The sequence below is a fragment of the Rissa tridactyla genome, chromosome 1 (assembly GCF_028500815.1).
Source record: "Rissa tridactyla isolate bRisTri1 chromosome 1, bRisTri1.patW.cur.20221130, whole genome shotgun sequence".
NCBI classification, from domain to species: Eukaryota; Metazoa; Chordata; class Aves; order Charadriiformes; family Laridae; genus Rissa; species Rissa tridactyla.
Window position 1 is genome coordinate 218435617 of NC_071466.1, and position 22832 is coordinate 218458448.

The following is a 22832-nucleotide window of genomic DNA, read 5'->3' on the forward strand; positions in this document are numbered from 1 at the left end:
CGCAATTCCTAAAGTGCAGCTCCCTCTAGTGTCACACCAGCCCTCCAGAGCTGCCACCGTGCACCCAGGAGGCAAGGTCACCGCGGTGCAAGGACAACACCCAGCAGGAGGGTCCCCAGGGTGCAGGGACAGCAGCCCTGAGGAGGATGCCCACCATGCAGGGAGAGCACCCATGAGGCAAGGTCACCGCTGTGCAAAGACTTCCCTCACAAGGAGGGTCCCTAGGGTGGAAGGACATCACCCACGAGGCAAGGACATCATCGTTGTGCAAGTCCCTCACCCATGAGGAGAGTCCCCAGGGCATAGGGACATCACCCACAAGGAGGGTCCCCAGGGTGCAGGGACATCACCCATGAGGCAAGGACACCACCACTGTGCAGGGACATCAACCACAAGGAGGGTCCCCAGGGTGCAGGGACATCACCCACGAGGAGGGTCCCCATGATGCAGGGACAGGATCCACGAGGCAAGGTCACCGCTGTGCAGGGACATCACCCATGAGGAGGGTCCCCAGGGTGGAAGGACATCACCCATGAGGAGGGTCCCCATGGTGCAGGGACATCACCCACAAGGCAAGGACATCACCACTGCGCAAGGACATCACCCACAAGGAGGGTCCCCAGAGTGGAAGGACATCACCCATGAGGAGAGTCCCCACGACACCGGGACATCACCCACGAGGAGGGTCCCCGCGGCGCCGGGACAAGCCCCGCGCCAGGCAGGCAGCGCCAGGAGCAGGCAGGGGACACGGCAGGGCCGAGCCGCGCAGACACGCGATGCTTGCGGCCGAGGAAGCAGCTGATGAAGCACCGGCAGCGAAACCAGAAACTCACCCTGGCCTAATTATTCCTAATATTCAATTCATCAATCTTGAAGGGGATGATCGCGCTCCGCCGCAGCGGCTGCCAGCGGCGATCCCTCCGGGGGCTTGTCACGCCGTCCGGCCATGCCAGCTCTTCCCAGGCAGAGGAAAGGCAGGAGGTGGCTCCGAGCCGGGCAGGGGAGCCCCAAACCCAGGGGACAGGCTGGGGTGGGCACTGGGTCCCCACATCCAGGCTCCTCGGGGACACGGCAGCACCCATCACCCATCTCCGCACGCGGGAGAGGGGAGGAGAAGGGACCAGAAGGTGCTTGGGCGGTGGGGCAGCAGCTCAAGGGACCACCGGTGCCCACGGGGACGCCAAGGGTGAGGCCGGAGCGGTGGGCGCCGCTCTGCCTGCCCAAGGGTCCTGGAGATCCAGATCTCCCAAGGATCCAGGAGATCCGTCGGCCCCGGGGCTCTGCAGGAAGGGACACCCTCCAGAGGGTGGCAGGGCTCCCCAAAATGGGCAGGGGTCCCCGGGTCAGGCAGGGCTCCCAAAACAGGCAGGGCTCCCCAAAATGAGCAGGGGACCCCCCGAACATGCTGGGGTCCCCAGGGCGGGCAGGGGTCCCTGGGGCAGGCAAGGCACCCCGGGGCGGTCAGGGCACCCAAAACTAGCAGGGGTCCCTGGGCCAGACAGGGCTCCCCAAAACAGGCAGGGGGTCCCCAAAACAGACAGGGCACTCCGGGTCCCCAAAACAAGCAGGGGTCCCCAGGGCAGGGGGGGGTCCCTAAAATGGGCATGGGTGCCCAGAATGGGCACAGCACCCCGGGGCAGGCAGGGGTCCCTGGGGCAGGCAGGGATCCCCAGAATGGGCAGGGGTCCCCAGGGCAGGCAGGGATCCCCAAAACGGGCAGTGCACCCCAGGGCAGGCAGGAGTCCCTAAAATAGGCAGGGGTCCCCGGCGCAGGCAGGGCAACCCCGGGGTGGGCATGGGTCCCAAGGACAGCCAGGGCTCCCCAAAACAGGCAGGGACCCCTGCAGCAGGCAGGGGTTCCCAGGACAGGCAGGGGTTCCCAAAACAGGCAGGGCACCCCAAAATAGGCAGGGCCCCCCAGGTCAGGCAGGGCTCCCTGAGGCAGGCAGGGGTCCCCAAAATGGACACGGGCACCCCAAGACAGGCAGGGACCCCCAAAACAGGTAGGGCACCCAGGGGCAGGCAGGGGTCCCCAGAATGAGCAGAGGTCCCCAAAACGGGCCAGGGTCCCTAAAACAGGCAGGGGTCCCCAGGGCAGGCGGGGGTCCCTAAAACAGGCAGAGGTCCCCAAAATGGGCAGGGCTCCCCGGGGCAGGCAGGGCTCCCCGAGGCACCCCTGCAAACACAGCCGGAGCCGGAGCCGTGCCGGTGCCGCCGGCAGCGCTGCGCGTCGGTGCCAGCCCACCCCGTTTGATCTCCCCGCGAGCAGACAGCTCTCCGAAGTCGCTAGCTCCCCGCCGGGGTGGGCTTTAAAAGTATATTAAAAAAAGGGGTGGGAAAAGAGGGATTTTGCCGCAAAGATTGATGCTGACAGCGAGCCGCGAGAAGGCAAGGGCGAGCCACCCCGTGCAAGGCTGTCATTTCAAATCAGGACGCGCCGCCAAACCTCCAGGGACTGTTTTGATCATTAACGGAAAGGATTTTTTCATCGCTTTCCTCAATCAAATTAATCTGAAGTGAAAAACGTGGAGCTGACAAAGGAAATATTTATAAAGCAAACGAGGCAACATCAAAGGCAAGCGGGCGCCCGGCTCCCAAGGCTACCGAAATGGCGAAGGCAGGAGCCCGGCGCGCGCTGCAAGGTTACGGCGAGCTTTAAAGACGGAGGCGGGCGGCACTCGCAGCCTGATGGCTTTTGGCTCTTGTTTCTGGGGGTCACCGGCTCCTGAGCGGCCACTTTGGGCTCGGGGAGGGTGGCAGCCGGCTCCTGTCCCCGCTCCCCTCCTCCTGCTGCCGACTGCCATCCCGCGGCTCCCGCCCGTCCCTCCGATGGGCTCATGGACGCCCCACACCACAGCACGGTGCTGGGAGGCCCAGGAGGAAGGCAGGACCCTCATCCTCCTCCCCGGCATGGTGACCCATGCCACCCGGATGCGGTGATGGGGACACAGGGGACGCAGAGAGCAGCCACCGGCCTCGGGGACGGTTGGTGACACGGGGACGGGTCCCCCCAGCACCTCGGGGCTGGGGACGGGGGGCGCAGGACGGGTGCAGGCAGCACCCGGGGGCTCTGGCAGGGCTGGCCCCGTCCCCAGCTGCGGTGGGGACTCGGTGACCGGAGCCGGTGGCTTCGGACAGGCGTTGCCCTCGGCTCCTACCCGCCAACGTGAACGCAAGCAGGTTTGGGGAGAAAAAAAGGCGGTTTTGAGCAACAGCCAAGCGTGGCGGGGTGGGAGAGAGCCAAGCCCACCCTGCCGCACTGCAGAGCGACCGGCACCGGTGACCCCCGGGGTGGCCGGCAGCGCTCGGACACGGCAGCCCAGCACGGGGCCAGGCCCCTCCCAGTAAGGACTGGGTTTCCATTTCAGAGACCGGAGCTCCCTTCACAATTCCCAGCAACGTCCCCGCAGCCGCTTTTGACTACGACAAGTGACAGACTTCCCATTAGAAAAGTCTCGCAAGCTGCAATTTTTTTTTTTTCTCTCTTTTTTTTTGGTTTTTTTTGTTGGTTTTTTTTTTGTGTGTGTGGTTTTTTGTCGTTTTTTTTTTTTTTTTAATATATAAACAGGGCTCCGGAATGGAAAGATGCAATTAGGCATGGAAATAGTCCTCAATGAGCAGCAGCGAGTCAGCCTCGCTATGAAGGAAATTGATTTTATTTGACCATTTTACGAGCGTTTGAAAATTGCATCCTGAGCATGTGCTTCGGTAGTTAAGTGCACATTATATTCTTCATTCCCCTGAATTGCTTTAAACCAGCCTAGAAAAATATGCCGGGGAAACAAAGGGAAATATGAGGCGAGGCAGGTACAGAGCGCTGCTGGGAAATGGGTGCAGCAGTCGGGGAGGGGGGGGCGGCCAGCTCAAAGGATGCTCCAGATTTGGGTGCACCCCCCCCCAACCCCAATTCCTCCGGCTCATCCCTAAGGACCGATGCGGCACCACCGGCAGCGCCAGCTCCTGGCCCCTCGTTAGCACCCGGCCCCTCATTAGCACCCAGCCCCTCGTCACCCGCCCCCGTCCCCTCCGTACCTTCTTCCCGATGAGCTTCTTGCGCAGGAACTCCCGGGCCTCGAACATGTAGGGAATGTCGTAGAGGGGCCTCAGCTTCCTGTTCTTGTCCTGCAGCGCGGGCAGAGAACGGGGCACAGGTCAGGGGACCCCCCGAAACCACCGCTCCCCGGGAGGAGACACCCCAAACCTGCACCCAGAGCTCCCCCCCGGCCCGCTTCCATGGGTGCCCTCCGGCTCCTGCACCCCGGGGTGGGCTCCCCGAGCATCGCCGCAGCCCCGGGGTGACACGAGCATCCTCCCACCCATGCCATCGGTCACCTCGCGGTGCCAGGCTGAGCATCCCCTCCGAGCTTCAGCGGCAGCTCCGTAAGGGGAAGGGATGGAATTTTAGGGGGGGGGGGGTGGCCAGGGTCCCCCCTCAAGGAGCCAGGCAGCCCAGCAGCGGAGCCCACAGCCCCGCGGGTGCTGCCCGGGGATCGCTGCTGCCGGAGGGGAGCACCAAAGGTCTCGGATCCCCAAAACGCCGGGCACAGCACCCCCTCCCCGCGCCCACCCTCCCAACCCCCCGGGAGGGGAACACCGAGCCCAAAAAGCTCTGGAATGAAGAGAGCTACGTGAGCCGGGTACACGGCTGCCTCTCACACAGCCTCCTGTGCTACTTGTTCGTTAGACAGGCTCGTTATCGGCCAGCGATTAACAGCATTTGCGGGATGAAACGCCCAGGAAAGGGAACCGGAGGGCATCTGGCCGCTCACTGCCCATCGGCTGCTCGGGGCCTCTCGCGGGCAATAAAATCCCTTCAAAGGGTGAGCAAAAAGGGGAGTTTTCCAGCGGGAATGGCAGCGGGGATCTGGGAAGGACGCGGGGGCAGGAAGGGGCCTGGGAAGGGCTCGAACCGCTTCGCGCTGCACCCGCACGAGCTCCGCAGCAGGTCTCGTGGAGCAGTGAGCCTGGTGAGCTACATAAACAACATATCGGATGTACAAGATAAGCCACACAGGGCACGGGGTGCTGCTCGCCCTCCCTGGGCCACCCCCGGCCCCCCACAGCATCCCGACGGGCTCCGTGGCACAGCACGGCAGAGCATCGCCCGACGGCACAGCAGGGCTCCATTCGAGCCACAGAAGAGCCGGGGTTGGGACTGAGCTGCCACCAAGGCTGTCAATGTCCCTCCCCGGAGTGCCGGGGAGGGGGCCAGGAACAGTGTCCCCAACCCCTGGCTTTCCCTGGGGGGTCCCTCCTGCCTGGTCACCCTCCCCAAGAGTGACCAAGAGCACGGAGCAGGCGCACAGCAGCGTCCCCGGTCACCCTCCCCGGGACGAGGTTTTGGGGACTGAACAATTCCCAGGCCAGAGACGGTGTTTTCGGAGCCACCACCCTCAAAGGGGTTTGTGTCCCTCCCCTGAACTCTGCAACCACCACCCCTGGGCACAGCACACGGTGTGATGGTACCCCAGACCCGGCTTTGAAAGCTGTGCCAAGGGGCTGCCGCTCCTCGGCACCATCCCTGGAGGGAGCGACGTGGCTTTCCCCGGCAGATCCTGCTGCGCTGGACTGGGGACACACTTTGTGGTCGGCTGCACTGGCACCGTTACAGTTATGGTGCGAAGGGAAGAAGGAGGGAGGAGAAGCCAACCCAGCCCAACCCAACTCAACCCAACTCAACTCAACCCAACCCAACCCAACCCAACCCAACTCAACCCAACTCAACCCAACTCAACTCAACCCAACCCCACCCAACCCAACCCAACTCAACCCAACCCAACCCAACTCAACCCAACCCCACCCAACCCAACTCAACTCAATCCAACCCCATCCAACCCAACCCAACCCAACTCAACTCAAGTCAACTCAACCCAACCCAACCCAACTCAACTCAAGTCAACTCAACCCAACCCAGCCCAATCCTGGGAGCTCCCTAGCTCACGCCGGTGGAGGACAGCCCTTGGCACATCACTCAGCTCGCCGTCACAGTGTTGTGAGGCACAGCCCCCTGCACACCCTGCCGAGCCGGGGAGGAACACACTGAAAAGAGGGAGATAAGGCAAAAGCAGCAGGAAATGAAGGAGAGGAATCAGATGGGAGAGGGAGCAAGTGGACAAAGGCACGCCGGCACTCGCGCTCCACGTTCTTCCATAATGAATGAGGCTTTGATAGAGTTTATCGTCCCCGACGCCGTTCCCAGGCTGCTCCTTGGAGCCGCTCCCTCCTCCACCCGCATCACCGCAGCCCCTGCCAGCACTGGTGATGGGAACAGGCCAGATTCTGTGGGGACACCCCCACCCACAGCAATGACCGGGTGCTGCACCCAGCGCCAAACCCATCCTTGGAGGAGGTTCCTGCTCATGCAATGGCTGAAAACCCCTTTGCCGGCAGGACGAGGGCAGGTCCCGAGCCTGGCAGGGTGCGGGATCAGCGGAGATGGGATTTCATCTGGAAAGGAGCTTTTATACTCGCCGGGGGTCAGCCCGATATCACTCGTGGCACAGAAAAGCTTCCTGGCACCTCATGAAGAGGTTTGATGAGGCTGGCGTGGAGCTGTGGCGGGCAGCGCGGGATGCAGTGCCAGCTAGGCGGCCCCGAAGCCCGTTTTCCACCAGGGAGAGAGCTTTCTCCTCGCCCCATATAAAATAAAGCGCACGGGGATGGCACGGCTGGCGGGTGGCTGGAGGGAAGCGCCGGCACAGGGGCTCTGGGACGGTGCTGCCGTAAGAAAGGCTGGGGCTGGCTCCCCAGCTGCGCCTCGGCACGCTGCAGGACGATGCATTATTCACGCTGCTCCCCTCCCCGGTGAGGTGCGTGGGGACGGAGGCGTCTCCATTATTCAGCTGGTGCCAGAAAAATTCCCGGCCCCGCGCCAGAGCTGGAGTCGAGCCGCGTGATAAATCCTGCGGCGCCAGGAGGGGGGTCTGAGTGAAGCTGGGGGGGAGGAGGGGGGAAGGCTGCCTGCTCCTCCTGGGGCATCCCCCCTGGGGCAGCCCCCCATGGACCAAGGGCATCCCCCTGGGTCAGTCCCTTCATGGACCAGGGGCATCCTCCCATGGGGCATCTCCCCCTGGACCAGGGGCATCCCCCCCAGGGCATCGCCCCATAGAGCAACCCCCCCCTGGACCAGGGGCATCCTCCCCATGGCATCCCCCTAAGGACCGGGGGCATCCCCCCTGCAGCATCCCCCCATGGTCCAGGCGCGTCCTCCCATGGGGCATCTCCCCCTGGACCAGGGTCATCCTCCCCATGGCATCCCCCATGGACTGGCGTCATATCCTCTGGAGCATGCCCCCATGGGGCATCCCCCTATGGACCGGGGGCATCCCCCCTGCTGCATCCCCCCATGGGTCCCATGGGGCATCTTCCCCTGGACCACGGACATCCCCCGCAGGGCATCCCCCCCGGACCATTGGCATCCTCCCATGGGGCACCTTCCCCTGGACCATGGGCATCTCCCCTGGGGCATCCCCCCACGGACCGGGGGCGTCCCCCCGTGGGTGTCCCCCGAGATCTCCACAGCAGCACCCACGGACCTGTCCCTGTTGCCTTGTGGCAGGGCCCCCCCCGGCCGCGCGGAGCCGGTGGAGCAGGGCTGCCCAACTCCTCGTTTCACAGCCCAGTGCTGCGAAGCGGTGCCGGACCATCACGGCCGTCACCTCGCTGGAAAATCACCGCGCGCAGAGACGGAGAATTCAGCCAAAGGGCTGAGACACGGGGCGGGCTCAGCCCTCCGACGCGCGGATGCTCCCTGCCTCGCTCCGCTCCAGCCCCCGGGGCAGGCAGGGCCTCAACTGGCCCGGTGGCGACGAGGGCCAGCGTGCTGTCACAGCTACCAGCCGTACACCGGCAGAGAGGAGCACGTGGAAGCTGCCACCAACCGTGCCACCCTTCCCAACCACATTCGAAGCGATGGGGAGCACAACGCCAGCATGCCTTTCCCGACTGCCAGCCCCTGCTCCCTGCTGGGAGAGCCCCCCCAAAGCCCCGGAGAGCCCCCAGAATAAGCGCTTGCGCTCAAAGGCTCGCCTTCGCAGCCCAGCCGCGGTGGGACCTGACGGGACGCGGGTGACGAGTCTCTCCCAACCTCGACAAGGTCACGGCAAAGCTTCAAGATAAATAACGCCGCCTGTGCTCCTGTCTGCTGCTCTACACAGGCAAAGCCCTGTGCAAACAGTAATTAATCCTCACTAACAAACTCCAAATTTATTGCTTGTTTAAGTGTCTATCTGGCACAGGCTGTTAAATCCCTAATCCCATCCCGCCCCGCACTGGAGCACGGGAAAGGGGATGGCGGGAGCGAGCAGCAAAGCCCTGGGTGGCCCCAGCGTCACCCGGCCCACGGTGCAGTGCCGGGGACTCGGGTGCCGGCGGCGACCACATCGGCGGAGCAGCGACCAGAGAGCGGCCGGGCAGCCTCTGCATGAGCAGGGAGCAGGAGCTGCTCACAAAGATGCCCAGGCTTTGCTTTCACAGCTCCCACGGGATGTACCCGCCATCCCACCCGGCACGGGGCTGGCACGGTGCAGCTTTGGGTCCCTGCATGGGGCTGGAACGGTGCAGCCATGGATTCTGGCACGGGTCTGGCACGGTGCCGCCTGGGATCCTGGCACAGCACTGGGGCAGTGCAGCCGTGGATTCTGGCACGGTGCAGCCGTGGGTACCAGCACGGTGCTGGCGTGGTGCAGCCATGAGTCCTGGCACAGCACCGGTGTGATGCAACCATGGGTCCCCGCATGGCACTGGCATGGTGCAGCCATGGGTCCTGGCACAGCATTGGTGCAGTGTGGCCATGGGTCCCGGCATGGGGCTGCTGTGGTGCAGCTGTGGGTCCCGGCACAGGGCTGGGGCCACGTGGCCATGGGTCCTGGCACGGTGCTGGCGTGGGTCCCAGCACACACTGGTGTGCTGCGGCCGTAGCTCCCAGCACGGTGCTGGCACGGTGCAGCTGTGGGTGCCGGCACGGCGCTGGTGCAGCTGTGGGCCCCGGCATGGTACTGGCACAATGCAGGCATGGGCCCTGGCATGGGGCTGGCGCGGTGCAGCCGTGGGTCCTGGCACAGCATTGGTGCGGTGCAGCCGTGGGTCCTGGCATGGTGCTGGCACGGTGAAGCTGTGGGTCCTGGCACGACTCTGGCATGGCGAAGCCGTGGGTCCTGGCACGACTCTGGCACGGTGCAGCCGTGGGTCCTGGCACAGCATTGGTGCGGTGCAGCCGTGGGTCCTGGCACGGCGCTGGCACGGCCCTGGTGCTCTGGAGGGGCTCCTCTGCCCGGCGCAGGCAGGATTCTCCCGGATGGTGCGAGCCCCCGCAGCTGCACTAAGGCGAGGGGGGGACACGCCTGCCCTGGGAGCAGCCTTCGAGCGCTCAAAGCCTCTTCCGCGCGCGGTGGCGGCGGCGGCCGCTCTCCTCGGCGTGGCACAACAGCAAACGTTTGCCTTAAAAAAAACCCAGCAGCAACCTCGGAGCATCTCACGGGTCGGCAGCCACGTGGGACCACCACCCACCAAAAAGGGGACCCCACCGCCGGCGCAGCCGCCCCTCCCCGTGCCGTGCCGTGCCGTGCCGTGCCGTGCCGGGACCCCCAGAGAGGTGGGGGCTGAGTCCTCGCCGAGGCCACCGCGTCGTGACGCTGATGAAAAATGCAAAGCCTCCTGTAATTCCCAGCGCAAGTAAAAGGCGCTGGGCTGTGCCAGGAGTCGGATAATAGAAGCGTTTAAGTGGCCAATACATATCGCCCGTAACCACGGCCCTGTCAGCCACCATTAAATACCGTTTTGCCGGCCTGTAAAAATGATATTTCATAGCGGAGGGGGAAGTGGCCCCGCGGATCGTTCTGGGAAGCCGTTCAAGAATTTGGACACACGTTTGAGGTTTTGCAAATAAACATTAAAAATCAATATAACAGCAAGGATGTTAACTAAATTCTACGACCGTCAAACATCCAGCAATTAGAGACGCCCAGAAGGATATGGCTTTTTTTTTTTTTTTTTTAAGCTGCTTTTCAAGCCAAGAGCTCGAACCGCTGCAGCATCCCCCTGTGCCGCCTTCCCGGATGCGGCATTTAATGGGGAAGCGATATCCTCGGACATCCCGGCAGGCGGGACGGGGGAGAGGGATGGCACAGCTCCGCCGACGCCGAAACGCCGGCCCCGGCTTCCCCCGGCTGCCGGGGAAGAGTCATCATCCACCAGCCATTCAAAAAATAATTAAGAAAAAATCAAAACCCAAGCCCGTTAGCCTCATTCAATTAAAGGTGTGCAGCGAGGAAGTTGGGTCATTAGCGAGAAAGTCGACGTGGGGCTTCATCTCCTCCGAGATGCCGGAGGAGGGGAGGGGGAAGATGCTTCTCCCCCCGACCCCCCACCCCGGGGGATGCGGAGACGGGGATTTCAATCCCAAAATCAACGGGAACGTGCGGCTTCCTCGCAGGCTGCCGGCAGACCCCGGGGAAAGAAGCCGTTTTTTGGTTTAAAATGAAAGACGGAGCATCTCGAACGCGGGTGCTGACCCCGGGGCCGGCGCTGGCTGCGCCCCCCCCCAACCTCCCTCCTCCTTAACTAACCCCCGCGTGGCATTAACCACCTAACGGGCCGAGTGAGTTACAGCTCTCCTGTCAAATTAACATCATTACGCCGTACAGTAGCCAATTAAAGCCTATTTTCAGGAAAGCAGCAGCCCGCATCTGCCGTGAAGGATTGCATCCTGCCATCGGGGCGGGTTAAACACCGAGTGCCCCCCGTTCCCCGCGGCCGGGGGTCCTGCTGCCAGCCCCTGGCCCCCCTCCCAGGGGCAGGGGATGGGGACGACGACGGATGCGGGTGCAAATGCTGGAAATGCTCCGAGACCCTGGCCAAGACGCAGCCCAGGGTGCCGGCGGCACTTCAAAACATCCCACCAGTGCCAGAGTGCTGGCAGAGCTGGGGGGAACAGCCTGGACCCCCCCGGGGATGAGCCAAGGGGTCCCAGCTCCGCATACGCAGGATTTTGGGGTTCCAAGGATGCCGGCGCAGGATGCTGCGGGGTCCAGCACTCATGGTGCGACCCCCAAAGAGCCGAGGGGACCCGCAGCCCAGCAGTGCCGCGGGAGCGCAGGTGGGGAGAGCTCCCCCCTTCCCCGCCAGCGCAATCAGGGAAGCTTATTATTTGTAAAGCAATTAGCATAGCAAATCAACTCCAAGCGACACGCCAGAATAAGCCCTTCAAACCGGCGAGGCGAGGGGGAGAGATTACCAGCTGCCACCGAGAGCGGTGCCGGCAGCGTGCCCAGCGTCCCCGGGGCTCCTCAGGGACGCAGCACCCCCCGAGGGACCCCGGGGTTGGGGGGGAACCTGCCCCGTTCGGAAGCCGGGGGCTCTGGGGGAAGGATCTGACCCGGAGCGAACGGGGGGCTCGGTGGTGGGGGGGACCAGGCCTGTGGTGCCAGGTCCTGCTCCCCCTGGCACCGGGAGGGCGAAGGCGAGGGAGGGATGGGATGGGGAGACAGTTCGTTAACGGAGGGACGGGGGAGACGGTTCGTTAGCAGAGGGCCAGGGAAACGGTTCATTAGCAGTGTCACGCCTGCGGTTTCCATCCTGGGCTGAACCCGTCACACCGGGGTCACCAGGGGATGTGCCGAGTGGGAAATCCAGCGGGGAGGGCAGCGAGGCGGCGACGGCCACCGCGGCGGCGTGCTCTGCGTTGGTGGGACAGGGACCCCCCGGCACAGGGCTCGGCGAGGAGCCCGCGGCTGCCGAGCATTCGGGGACAGGCTTTTTCCCGTCTCCAAGCCTCCGTAGCGCATGGACGCCCCGCTCAGCAAAGCTGGCAAGGCAGGCGGCGGGTTCGTCGGCACTCACGTGGGCCACGCTCTCACAATCGGCACCGGCTCGTGCAGGGCTCCGTCCCAGGAGCCGGGAAGCGCTGCTGCGAGGAAAGGGATGACACCAGGAGCAGAAACAGCTACAGGAACGGAACATCCCTGAGGATCGCAAGGCACATGCTGCGGCGAGGAAAGAAGGACGAGGGGCTCCCGGCGCGGAGGAGAAATAAGCAGCATCTCTGCTCGGGCGGCCCCAGGTGCCGATTCCCGGCTGCAGAGCGTGAAGTGTGTTTTCCGCGTCTCCCGCGCTCCGTGCGCTCTCCTGTGGGAGCGTTCCCCGCTCCCCGGCTGCCTGCACAGCCCCTGCTTCGCAGCGGGCACCTGGTACGAAGGCACCGCGCACCCCCGAAATGCTCCAGGGATAAACAGAGCTGGGAAGGGGGTTTAAACGGCAGTAGGGGAGAGAGGGGATGTCCAGAGACCCCACGGAGCGACCGAGGGGTGGCTGAGAGAGGGAAGGGCTGCAGCCAGCCCTGCCGTGCCGTGCCGTGCCGTGCCGTGCAGCGCCACCAGCCCCCACTCAGCCCTGGGGGGTCACACAGGTCCCCAGCCCCACCTGGGTGCATCCTCAGCCACAGCGATGACCGCGGTGTCACCGCGCTCGGCAGGATGGACCGGATCGGCACAGGGACCTGCCAGGCAGGAGCCGCACGGGAGTGGAGTCATTTGTGGCAGCGGCCAAGGACTAATGAGTTTGAGGAGCTAATGAGTTTGAGGGGTACGGGCAGATCCGGCACCCCCCAGCAGGCTGGGAGAGCAGCTCTCGTCCAGCTCCTCCCGGGGAGGGAAGATCAGAGCATCTCGGTGGCGGCTCCTCCAGCTACTTCAATATTTACGCTGAAAGGGTTAGAACAGGCTGCCCAGGGGATCACAGAATCATGGAATGGTTTGGGTGGGAAGGGACATTTAAAGGCCACCCAGTGCCACCCCCTGCCCTGGGCAGGGACACCTCCCACCAGCCCACATTGCTCCAAGCCCCGTCCAACCTGGCCTTGAACCCCTCCAGGGATGGGGCAGCCACAGCTTCTCTGGGCAACCTGGCCCAGGGGCTCACCGCCCCCACAGCAAAGGATTTCTTCCCAATATCTCATCCCAATCTCCCCTCTTCCAGTGGAAAACCCTTCCCCCTCGTCCCGTGGCTCCCCTCCCTGAGCCAGAGTCCCTCCCCAGCTTTCCTGGAGCCCCTTGAGGGACTGGAAGGGGCTGGAAGGTCTCCCCGGCGCCTTCTCTTCTCCAGGCTGAACCCCCCCAGCTCTCTCAGCCTGTCCCCACAGCAGAGGGGCTCCAGCCCTCCCAGCATCTCCGGGGCCTCCTCTGGCCCCGCTCCAACCGCTCCGTGTCCTCCTTATGTTGGGGACTCCAAAGCTGGACACAGCGCTCCAGGTGGGGTCTCATGGGAGCGGAGCGGAGGGGCAGCATCACCTCCCTTGGCCGCGCTGCTTGTGATGCCGCCCAGGCTCCCGTTGGCTTAAAGTGGTGGAGTCGCCATCCCTGGAGGGATTTCAAAGCCGGGCAGGCGCGGTGCTGAGGGACGTGGGTCAGTGGTGGTTTTGTCAGTGTGACGTTGATGGTTGGACTTGATGATCCGAAAGGTCTCTTCCAAACTAGGCAATTCTGTGATTCTGTGACTCTACCGAGGCCGGCCGGCGTTACAGCCCTAAGAGGATTAACGCCCGCGGCCGCCCCAGCAGCTCTCTGATCCCCACACAAAGGGACGGCTCTGAAGTAATGGGGGTCAGGAAGAAGTTTTCCCTGGAAGCCCGTTATCCCGCAGCATGGCTCCCACCTCCTTCCACATCACCTGCCTGCGCCGGCAGAGCAGGCAGCTCCAAAAGCCTCGGCCAGATCCGATATGGATGCTTGCCCCATCCCAAGGTCGCCTTGCCCCCATCGGAGTCGTCCTTTTGGGCCAGCTCGGCCCAAAGCAGCGTTGCCCGGGGGTGCCACAGCACGGGGTCGGGCAGGGCAGCGGGGGAGTTGCCGGCGGTGGGAAGCGCAGCGAGGCAGGGGGGCGGCAGCGCCGGCACGGTGCTCCCGGCACAAACCGTGCCGCAGCCGGGGGACGACGCCCCCGGGAGTGAGCGCCGCAGCTGAATCACCCCTGTCCCGGCACCCCCGGGGGGGAAAGGGTTTCCCCAAACCCTGTGGAGCCCTCGGGCAGGTATCCGAGCATCCCAGTCCCTGGAATTACTCCAACATCGTCAGCGGAGTCCAATTAAAGAGAGAAAAATAAACTTCTTCTGAGTTGAGCATCCGTACTCCAGCACGAGGGAAGAGGCCCCCATTTTAATTGCTTTCATTATCAAAACAGGCTCCCCGCCGGAGCCTCATAATTGGAAGACGACCATTTTAACGCGATTTGCATTTTATCAAAGCGCATTGAGAGGGCTCGCAAGGAGCCCTCTCCCCCCCCGGCCCCCCGGCACTGCACCGGCACCGCGACGGGCACTGCAGGGACGATGCTGTCCCCTCGGGAGCGGGGACTTTGCACGGTGGCGGTGACTCCGGATGGGCTGAGACGGGCCGAGCCCGATGACGACTTTCCTCGCTTCCCAGCGCAACTCGCCACCGCAGCCGGGCCGAGTCCTCCCGCTCTGGAAATGCTCTCCTGCTTCTTCTTCCCCGGCGGCCGAGCGGCTCAGCACGCCCGCAGCCAGCCCGGGAAGGCAGGGGACGGCCAGCTCTCGGGTGGCACAGCCAGCTCTCGGGTGGCACGGCCAGCTCTCGGGTGGCACGGCCAGCCCAGCCCCACTCACACCGCACAGGGGCAGCGAAGGCCTTTCTCCATCATCATCCTCAACACGGAGCTGGGTCTGCAGCCAGACACAGGTCCGGGCTCAACCCCGGACAGCACAGAGCAAGTTTTCCGCATCTTCCAATCTCCTTCCCGAAACCAGCCCAGGGCAGGAGAGCAGCCCAGCCTGTGGAGACGCTGCCGGGAGGGGGAAAGGCTCCTCCATCCTGTCTTTTCCTGCCTTATCCCGTATCCATCCTCCGCCTCTCCCATAAAACCCATCAATACCAGCCCTGGTATTGATGGTGCTGCCGGCGCTCGCTGCTCCCGTCTCCTCCCCGGGGCATCGGGGCTGCGCTCACCGTGCCTGGGCTCCCTCCCGCCGCCTGGCCAGCAGCTATCCATCTCCATCAAGCTTGAAGGCGCCCATGAATCACGTTAGAGGCTCTAATTTAAACCTTCTGCCTGCTGCCACACGCTGCCTGCTCCTCTGCCTCGGCCGGCCCGTTGCAGCGGTGAAGAGCGGGAGGAGCACGGTGATGGGGAGCATCCTGCATCGTGCCCGGGCTGTTGGTGCCGGTCCCGGCGATGCGGCGGCGAGGAACGGCACGGAGGAGCGGCAGCACCGGGAAGGCGGTGGCGAGAGGAGGTGACCCCCAAAGCAGGGCTTACGGGGCCCGTAGGTGCCACTCGGGATGCAGGTGGCACCGCGGGGTTGATTTCGGCAGCAGCGCGGCACGACCCGTCCCAGGTGCACACAGGACACGCATGGTGCCGTAACCGGTCACCTTGGGGCTCCTCTCGCCTGGCGGAGCAGCAGAGGAAGCAGGAGACGGCCTTTTCCGCAGGGATTTCCATGGCTGCAGTTAGTGCCTTCCGCCTGGCGTGTGCTGCCCTGGCCCTGCAGCAGGTCCCTGGCGGTCCCCAGCCTCGTCCCTCCGGCTCTCAGCATCCCAGGCGGACGCAGCCGAGAACTGCACATCCCGCTGTGTGCTCAGCAGCCAGCGCCGCAGCATCCCCGGGGCAAACAGCTCACGCAACACCAGCAACTCTCACCTGCACCGAGAAACCATCCCCGCTCCCTTTTTGGGCTCAAAAAAACCAAACCCGGGCGCAGCCAAGACCAAAGCCACCATACTTCTAACTGCTTCATAGAATCATAGAATCATTCAGGTTGGAAAAGACCCTTGGGATCACCAAGTCCAACCATCAACCCCACTCTACAAAGTTCTCCCCTACATCCCATCCCTAACACCACACCTAAACACCCCACCCCTAACACCGCACCTAAACACCCCACCCCTAACACCCCACCTAAACACCCCACCCCTAACACCGCACCTAAACACCCCACCCCTAACACCCCACCTAAACACCCCACCCCTAACACCACATCTTCGCCAGAGCAGAGCCCGTATCTCCGGTCGCCGCCGTGCTCAGCGCCTCTAACTCCTCGAAAACGGGTAGAAAAGCACATTTTGTTTGTGGCCCGTAATTCCCTGAAGGTTCCACACCAGGGCTTTGCTCCTCACCTGCAAGAACACGGTTTCGGGGAAAGGAGCAGAACCTGCCGGCTCCCTGCCAGGGCGGCTGCGCCAGCCGCGGCCACGCCGGGCAGAGGATGCTCCATGCCCCCGCAACCCTCCTGCGCGTGGCAGCTTGCAATCACATTAGCAGCCGGCTTAAATTAATAAAGTTGTTTGTCTTGTCAGCGTGTGCTACACGTTGAACAAGGACCCTCTCGGGAGCCGCGCTCCCGCCGCGCAGGGACGAGCCGGATCCTGCCGGGGACGAGCCGGCGCTGCCGCATCACGGCATCCCCGCTCCTGCCTCCTGACCATCTTCCTCGTCCCTGGGGATGGAGCTCGAGGTTTTTGGCATCATGCATCCGACATGGGGACACGCTCCCCCCGAGGCACCCCAGAGCGGTTCGCACTCGCTTCCTCGATGCTCTCTCCCTGCCCGCTCCAAGATAGCGATTGTGTGGGACCAGCGTGATGCTGTGATTCTATGATGCTACGATGGGGGCGAAGCGGGGCCGGGCAGCATGGAGGATGGGGATGAGGACAGCAGAAAGCTCGTGACACGCAGCCACGGCGAAGCCTCCGCTGCTCCGGTCCACGGGGAAATAAAACCACCCCAGCAGAAAAGCCACAGGACAACTGGATGCGGCGCAGTCAATGCGATCATCATCATCATCACCTCTCTCCCGGCACAAAAATAAAAGGCGAATCTGCAGATGCTGCTTCGGCACAAAATATCAGAGGATGAGCACCGGCTGGCAGGGCTTGGGAGAGAAACAGGCATTTTTGGGAAGGGCGCTGGTAGAGCACGGGCTGGGGACACGCTCCCAGCGATGCCCTGAACACCCCGGAGCAGCGGAGGCAGCATCCAGCCCCTCGCGATGCCCCAAATCTGAGCCCATCGGGGCATCATTGGCGGGCGCCGCGGCCAAACCAGCCCTGCAGACCGACGCCACACATCCCTGCTCCCGACACCCGACCACGAGCCTCCCCCGAGCCCCCTCCTTCCCCGAATCCCCCCCAAAAAACCGCCGCCCCGTCGCCAGCGGTACCCGTGGAGGTAGCGCCGAGCGCGGCTGCTGAAATCAGCTAATGAAAGTTATTTATGAGGCGATTACCAAGTTGGCTGTGCCGGCGCTGAATTAAGATAATTTGTAATTACGTGCAACGCTTTTAGAATACGGCACGCTTATGTTTTTAGTCATTTGTTTTATTAAATTAAACGCTCGGGCTAATTACAGGCATCCTTTGGATATCTCGCTCTCAAGTCCCGACCCGCGGGAGCCTGCCACCAGCAGATAGCGTTGCTCGCGCAGGACCGTGCGGGGCCATAATCAGCAACTATAAATTACCTCGTTAAAAACGGGATTACCCTTCCGTTCCACAAGGAAAGCCTCGGCATAAAACCCATCAAGATGCTCGCGAAAAGTCATTTCTCAGCCATGGAAGTTTTTGTTTCGCCGGCGTTAAGAGGGGAACATTACCGGCTGAGGAGTATTTTGGGGAAATAACTCCTTAATTCAGGCTTCGGCGCTGGAGCGAGAGCGTGTGAAGGGGCGTTTCATGGCTCTGCTGTATCCTCTGCCCCGGCTACCAGCATCCTTAGGCAGCGGCAGGGAAGGCAGTGCCCTTTCCTGGGAACTAATCGGGGAAATCACCCGAGCACGACGTTACGCGTCCACGGGGAATTCATTAACCGGCGGCGCTTTGGCAACGCGCACAAAGAGCCACCTCTCCGCGGACGGGGAGATAATGTCGCTGCTAATGAGGAAATTGAGATGTATAAAAATACTCCGTAATTTCAGAGGGGGTTTTTGTGGTTTTGTTTCTTTTTTTTGTTTAATTTTACAAGACCGCAATGTCTGAATTCTATTTTAAACGAACCTGCCTTCCCCCGGCGGAGCCGAGGGAGCGCCAGTAAAGCAGCAGTTCAGCGCGAGACGCTCTGAACGTCTCCCAGCCCAGAGCCCTGGAAATGCTGCTCCAGCGCGTTCCCGGGATGCACCATCACGTGCTGGAGATGCACCAGTGACCCACGAGGAGCCGGCAGCCCAGAGCACGGACGAGGGTGGGCAGGAGCATCCCCCAGAGCGTGCCAGGCTTTCCCTGAAAGGGACGGTTAAAGAGGAGACGAGGCGTTTGCTTCCATAGAATCACCGAATCGTTGAGGCTGGAAAAGACCTTTAAGCTCGTCGAGTCCAACCGTGAACCCAGCACTGCCCAGTCACCGCTCAACCACGTCCCTCAGCACATCTACTCGGCTTTGAAATCCCTCCAGGGATGGCGACTCCACCACTGCCCTGGGCAGCCTGGTCCAAGGCCGGACAACTCTGTCGGGGAAGGAATTTTTCCTAATATCTACTCTAAGCCTCCCCCGGTGCTACTTGAGGCCATTTCTCAGCGTTCTTCCTCCCAACACCAGATTTAGTCCACCCGCAGCTTGTGTGTCCTCCCCAGGTGTGCTTTTTGTCCCAAAAAAAAAGGAGAAATCCCGCTATTTCACTTGGATTTCTGCTGAATGATGCCCGAGGCCCAATGAATGCCTGCAAACCGGCAGCAAGGCTCGGTCAGGGCAGACGAGGCAACGACCTGCTGGGCAGGGAATTTTTGGGATAGACTCATAGAATAATGGAACAGTTTGGGTTGGAAGGGACATTTAGAGGCCATCTAGGGCCATGGGCAGGGACACCTCCCACCAGCCCAGGTTGCTCCAAGCCCCGTCCAACCTGGCCTTGAACCCCTCCAGGGATGGGGCAGCCACAGCTTCTCTGGGCCACCTGGCCCAGGGTCCCACCCCCCTCACCTGGGCTGGGGGTGTCCGTCCTTCCCTGCCCTGCAGGGGCTGCGGGGTAGAATCCCTCCCAGGGCACAGCCAGCCACCGGCGCTTGTGCCGGCTGGGACAATTAGCGCGATGAATCACTTTCCCGTGAGATTTTGGGGCGATAAATTACTTTTGGGTGGAAAATAATGCCAAAGCTCCGTTATGGGTGGATGGAGGTGTTGGGGGGGGGTGATGCCACGGCAGCAGCCAGGGACAGAGCAGCCGGCAGCGGGAATTGGAGGCTCAGCAGATTGAAATCCAGCCGCGCACGCGGGCACCACACGTCGTCGGGCATCGAGCAAGGGGTCGCGCAGCAGATTTTGGCTGATTTCCTCAGCAGGGGCACGAAAACGGGGTTGGCGGTCTCAGAACGGGGACAATCCAGACCCAAATCTTGGCTGCGGGAGCTGGCAAAGCCAGGGGAAGCTTCTGCCTCCTTTCAGCCCAGTCCTAAAACCGTCCCCGAGGGGACGGTGACGGGCTCTGCTCAGAGGGAAAGAGCCAGCGGCTGCTGGCAGGCTCCCTGCCTCGGGCACCGGCAGCCATTTGAGGACTTAAGGAAAAACCTCCACCCTTTTGACACTGTTAACCCAAATTTCTGACAACTGCAAATCCCGAGGGATGCGTGACGGGGCTGCCACTCCACGGACCCCGCCGCCCCAGCTTGGGGGTCGCGCGTCCTTTCAGAGCCCGGAAGGGGACAGATGTGCATCCCCTTCTGACCGCATCCCAGCTCCCGGGGAATTTAATTCCTGCTAATCCTCCAGCGTACGAAGCGTGGCCCCACGCAGCACCGGCAGCCCCGGGTGCGAGTTTGAGGGAGGCGTTGGAAGCCCTGGGAGCAGCTCGGAGCCGCCCGCAGAAGATGAAGCCGTGCTCGAGCGCACCGTGCCCAACCCGCACGTGACGGAGGGGAAGAATAGCAGCCAGAGAAAACTAGGACAGCAGCGGCCGGGCCGGGTGGGAGGCAGAAAGCTTTTAAGGATGGAGCTGCTGTACTCTCCATGGGGCTCAGGAGAGGGGACGTCTTGAGCTATCACTGTCCCCATCACCGTCACCACCCTGGCTGGCTGGCAGGTCCATCCTCAGACCCTGCAGCAGAGGGCTGGGGTAGGAAATGACGAAGGGGGGTTGTACAGAACCACGGAATCACAGAAGGGTTTGGGTTGAAGGAACCTTAAAGGCCACCCAGTGCCACCCCCTGCCCTGGGCAGGGACACCTCCCACCAGCCCACGTTGCTCCAAGCCCCGTCCAACCTGCCCTTGAACCCCTCCAGGGATGGGGCAGCCACAGCTTCTCTGGGCAACCTGGGCCAGGGGCTCACCCCCCTCACAGCAAAGGATTTCTTCCCAATATCTCATCCCAATCTCCCCTCTTCCAGTGTAAAACCCTTCCCCCTCGTCCCGTGGCTCCCCTCCCTGCTCCAGAGTCCCTCCCCAGCTTTCCTGGAGCCCCTTGAGGGACTGGAAGGGGCTGGAAGGTCTCCCCGGCGCCTTCTCTTCTCCAGGCTGAACCCCCCCAGCTCTCTCAGCCTGTCCCCACAGCAGAGGGGCTCCAGCCCTCCCAGCATCTCCGGGGCCTCCTCTGGCCCCGCTCCAACAGCTCCGTGTCTCTCCTGTGCTGAGGCCCCAGCGCTGGAGGCAGCACTGCAGGGGGGTCTCCCCGAGCGGAGCAGAGGGGCAGAATCCCCCCCTCGCCCCCCTGCCCACGCTGCTGGGGATGCAGCCCAGGCTGCGGGGGGGTTCTGGGCTGCCAGCGCACGGTGCCGGCTCATGGCTGGCTTTTCCCCCTCCCAGCCCCCCAAGCCCTTCTCTCAGGGCTGCTCTCCATCCCTCCATCCCCAGCCCGGGCTGGCACCGGGGGCTGCCCCCACCCAGGGGCAGGACCCTGCACTGGGCCTGCTTGGACCCCATGGGGGTCAGAGGGAACCAATTCTCCAGCCTGTCGGGGTCGCTCTGGATGCCATCCCATCCCTCCGTTGTGTCACTGCACACTCAGCATCGTTGGCAGAGCTGCATCACGTCCCACCATCGCGTCCCACTGACCCCATCCATCCGTCTGTCCCCACTGCTTGGGGTGGCCTTGGGGAAGCTTGTCTCTAAGGGGTCCATCAGCTTTGCCCCTTGCACCAGGGGGTGCCAAGGCAGGAGTTGTTCACCTACAACACGTCGGGGGGGTGACAGCTGCCCGCACCCTCCTGCCACAGCCGGGCACCAGCAAAACCTGCCCAGAGGCGAGAGCTGGCTGGGGGCCACACCAAAAGGAGCTGGGTGCAGGGGCGAAGCTTCGCCCTTTCCAGTCTGGGGGGGGTGGGAACAGGAGTGCCGCGTCCTTCGCAGTCCCCATGGACACCCAGTGCCAGCGAAGGTCCATGAATATGTGCTGGAGCATCCCCTCCCCGCAGCCCGCCCGCAGGCGACGGAGCTGGGTGGGCTGCGGGCGCCAGCGGGGGACACGCGCCATCCCTTGCCGCACGTCTTCAAATGTCTCGCGACTAAATAGAGCTCCTCCAGCAGCCGGTGCGAATGGCGGGGGGAATATTCATGATTACTCCGAGTCGGGAGAGCATCGCGCGGCGCTGGGAGAGGAGCGCGGAGGGAGGTGTTGACGCAGCTGAAACGCCCGGGCGATGCAAAGAGGGGGGGCTGGGGGAGGCACCGAGCTCTCCGCTCCAGCACCTTCCCCCCCCCCCAACTCCTCCTCTGCAGAGAGGGATGCCTGTGCCACGCTCCCGGCTGGAGGTACAAAAGCGGAGCCCTGACCCGCAGGCAGCAGCGCGCTTCGCTGTAAGCGGCTTGAAACAAGGCGAGCGCAGGAGGAGGGGCGAGGCGGCGGGGCGAGGATGTGAGCCCGGGTCGGCTCTCGCCACGGGAGATTCCCCCTCCTGATCCAGCCCAATGCCGCGGCGGGTGATGGAGCTGCCGGTACCCCTTCACCACCGCGGGGAGCTGGCAGGGGGGGTACCCCACACGTCGGCTGCAGCAAAGGCGATGCCAGCTCTCTGGCCGTGCCAACGTGTGCCCCAGCCGTGCCCCACAGCATCCCCTCGGTTATCCCGATGGACCAAGGGATGATCCCGCTGGCCACGGGGCAGGATCCAAGGTGATGCCAGGGCGATGCCGAGTACCGAACTCAACCTCCGTGCTGCCAGCGGGGACGGCTCCGGCTGCCTCCCAGCAGGGGCTCCGAAAGCCACACGCTGCCGGGAAAAAAATAAAATTAAGCCTTCGCAGAGGCAGGTTCACCACGTACCTAAAATCATGGGCTTAGGTTTCCCAAGGCACAAGGGTGCTGTTGCTAGGCAGGCCGTTAATTGCACAGTTCAGCAACGTGGCAGAATTGCACAGCTCCTCTCTAATTTAGTGCAATTTAACCATCAATAGCGGATTCGCGGTAGCTTCCTGATGAGATCAAAAGGTCAGAGCTTCATTCCCTCCCACCGGCGATTTCACGCTCGCCCGGCCGCCCGAGAGACATTTGCCACGGCCTGAGCGCGGCGTCAGACCCCGCCGCCCCGAGAAGCCGGGTTTGCCCGTTCCTGCTCTTAACGCCGGAGAACGGCGGGCGCGGGAGATGCCGAAGCCTCTCCGAGCAGAGCAGCTCCCAGAGAGCAGCGTGCGAAGCCCCGGCTGGAGCCTCGTCCTCCTAAATGCGAGCTGGCAGGTGCCTGGATCCTCCTCAGAGCATCAGTGTCAAAACACCAGGCACTTCTGCTGGCTCGGAAGAATTACAACACTTAAATGTAAGTTGTTTGGGAAGTATTTTAGCACAGCCCGATCTTCAGGGCTTATTACTTAACACAGCATCAATAACACCGAGCACTTAAGCGCTGCCGCTATTCGCAGAGCATATGGTCGGGAGCTGCATCTGCCTCCCGGCTGCATCTTTCCC

General features: G+C 63.0%; 1 protein-coding gene across 1 annotated transcript in view; it reads right to left on the reverse strand.

Annotated features, from left to right (window-relative positions):
- The window catches only part of SND1 (staphylococcal nuclease and tudor domain containing 1), a 145464-nt gene that overhangs the window by 91037 nt on the left and 31595 nt on the right, over nt 1–22832 (reverse strand). Inside the window, exon 11 of the mRNA XM_054188613.1 lies at nt 4033–4122. Within this exon, the coding sequence (XP_054044588.1) occupies nt 4033–4122 (90 nt within the window). The remainder of the gene's footprint in view (nt 1–4032; nt 4123–22832) is intronic.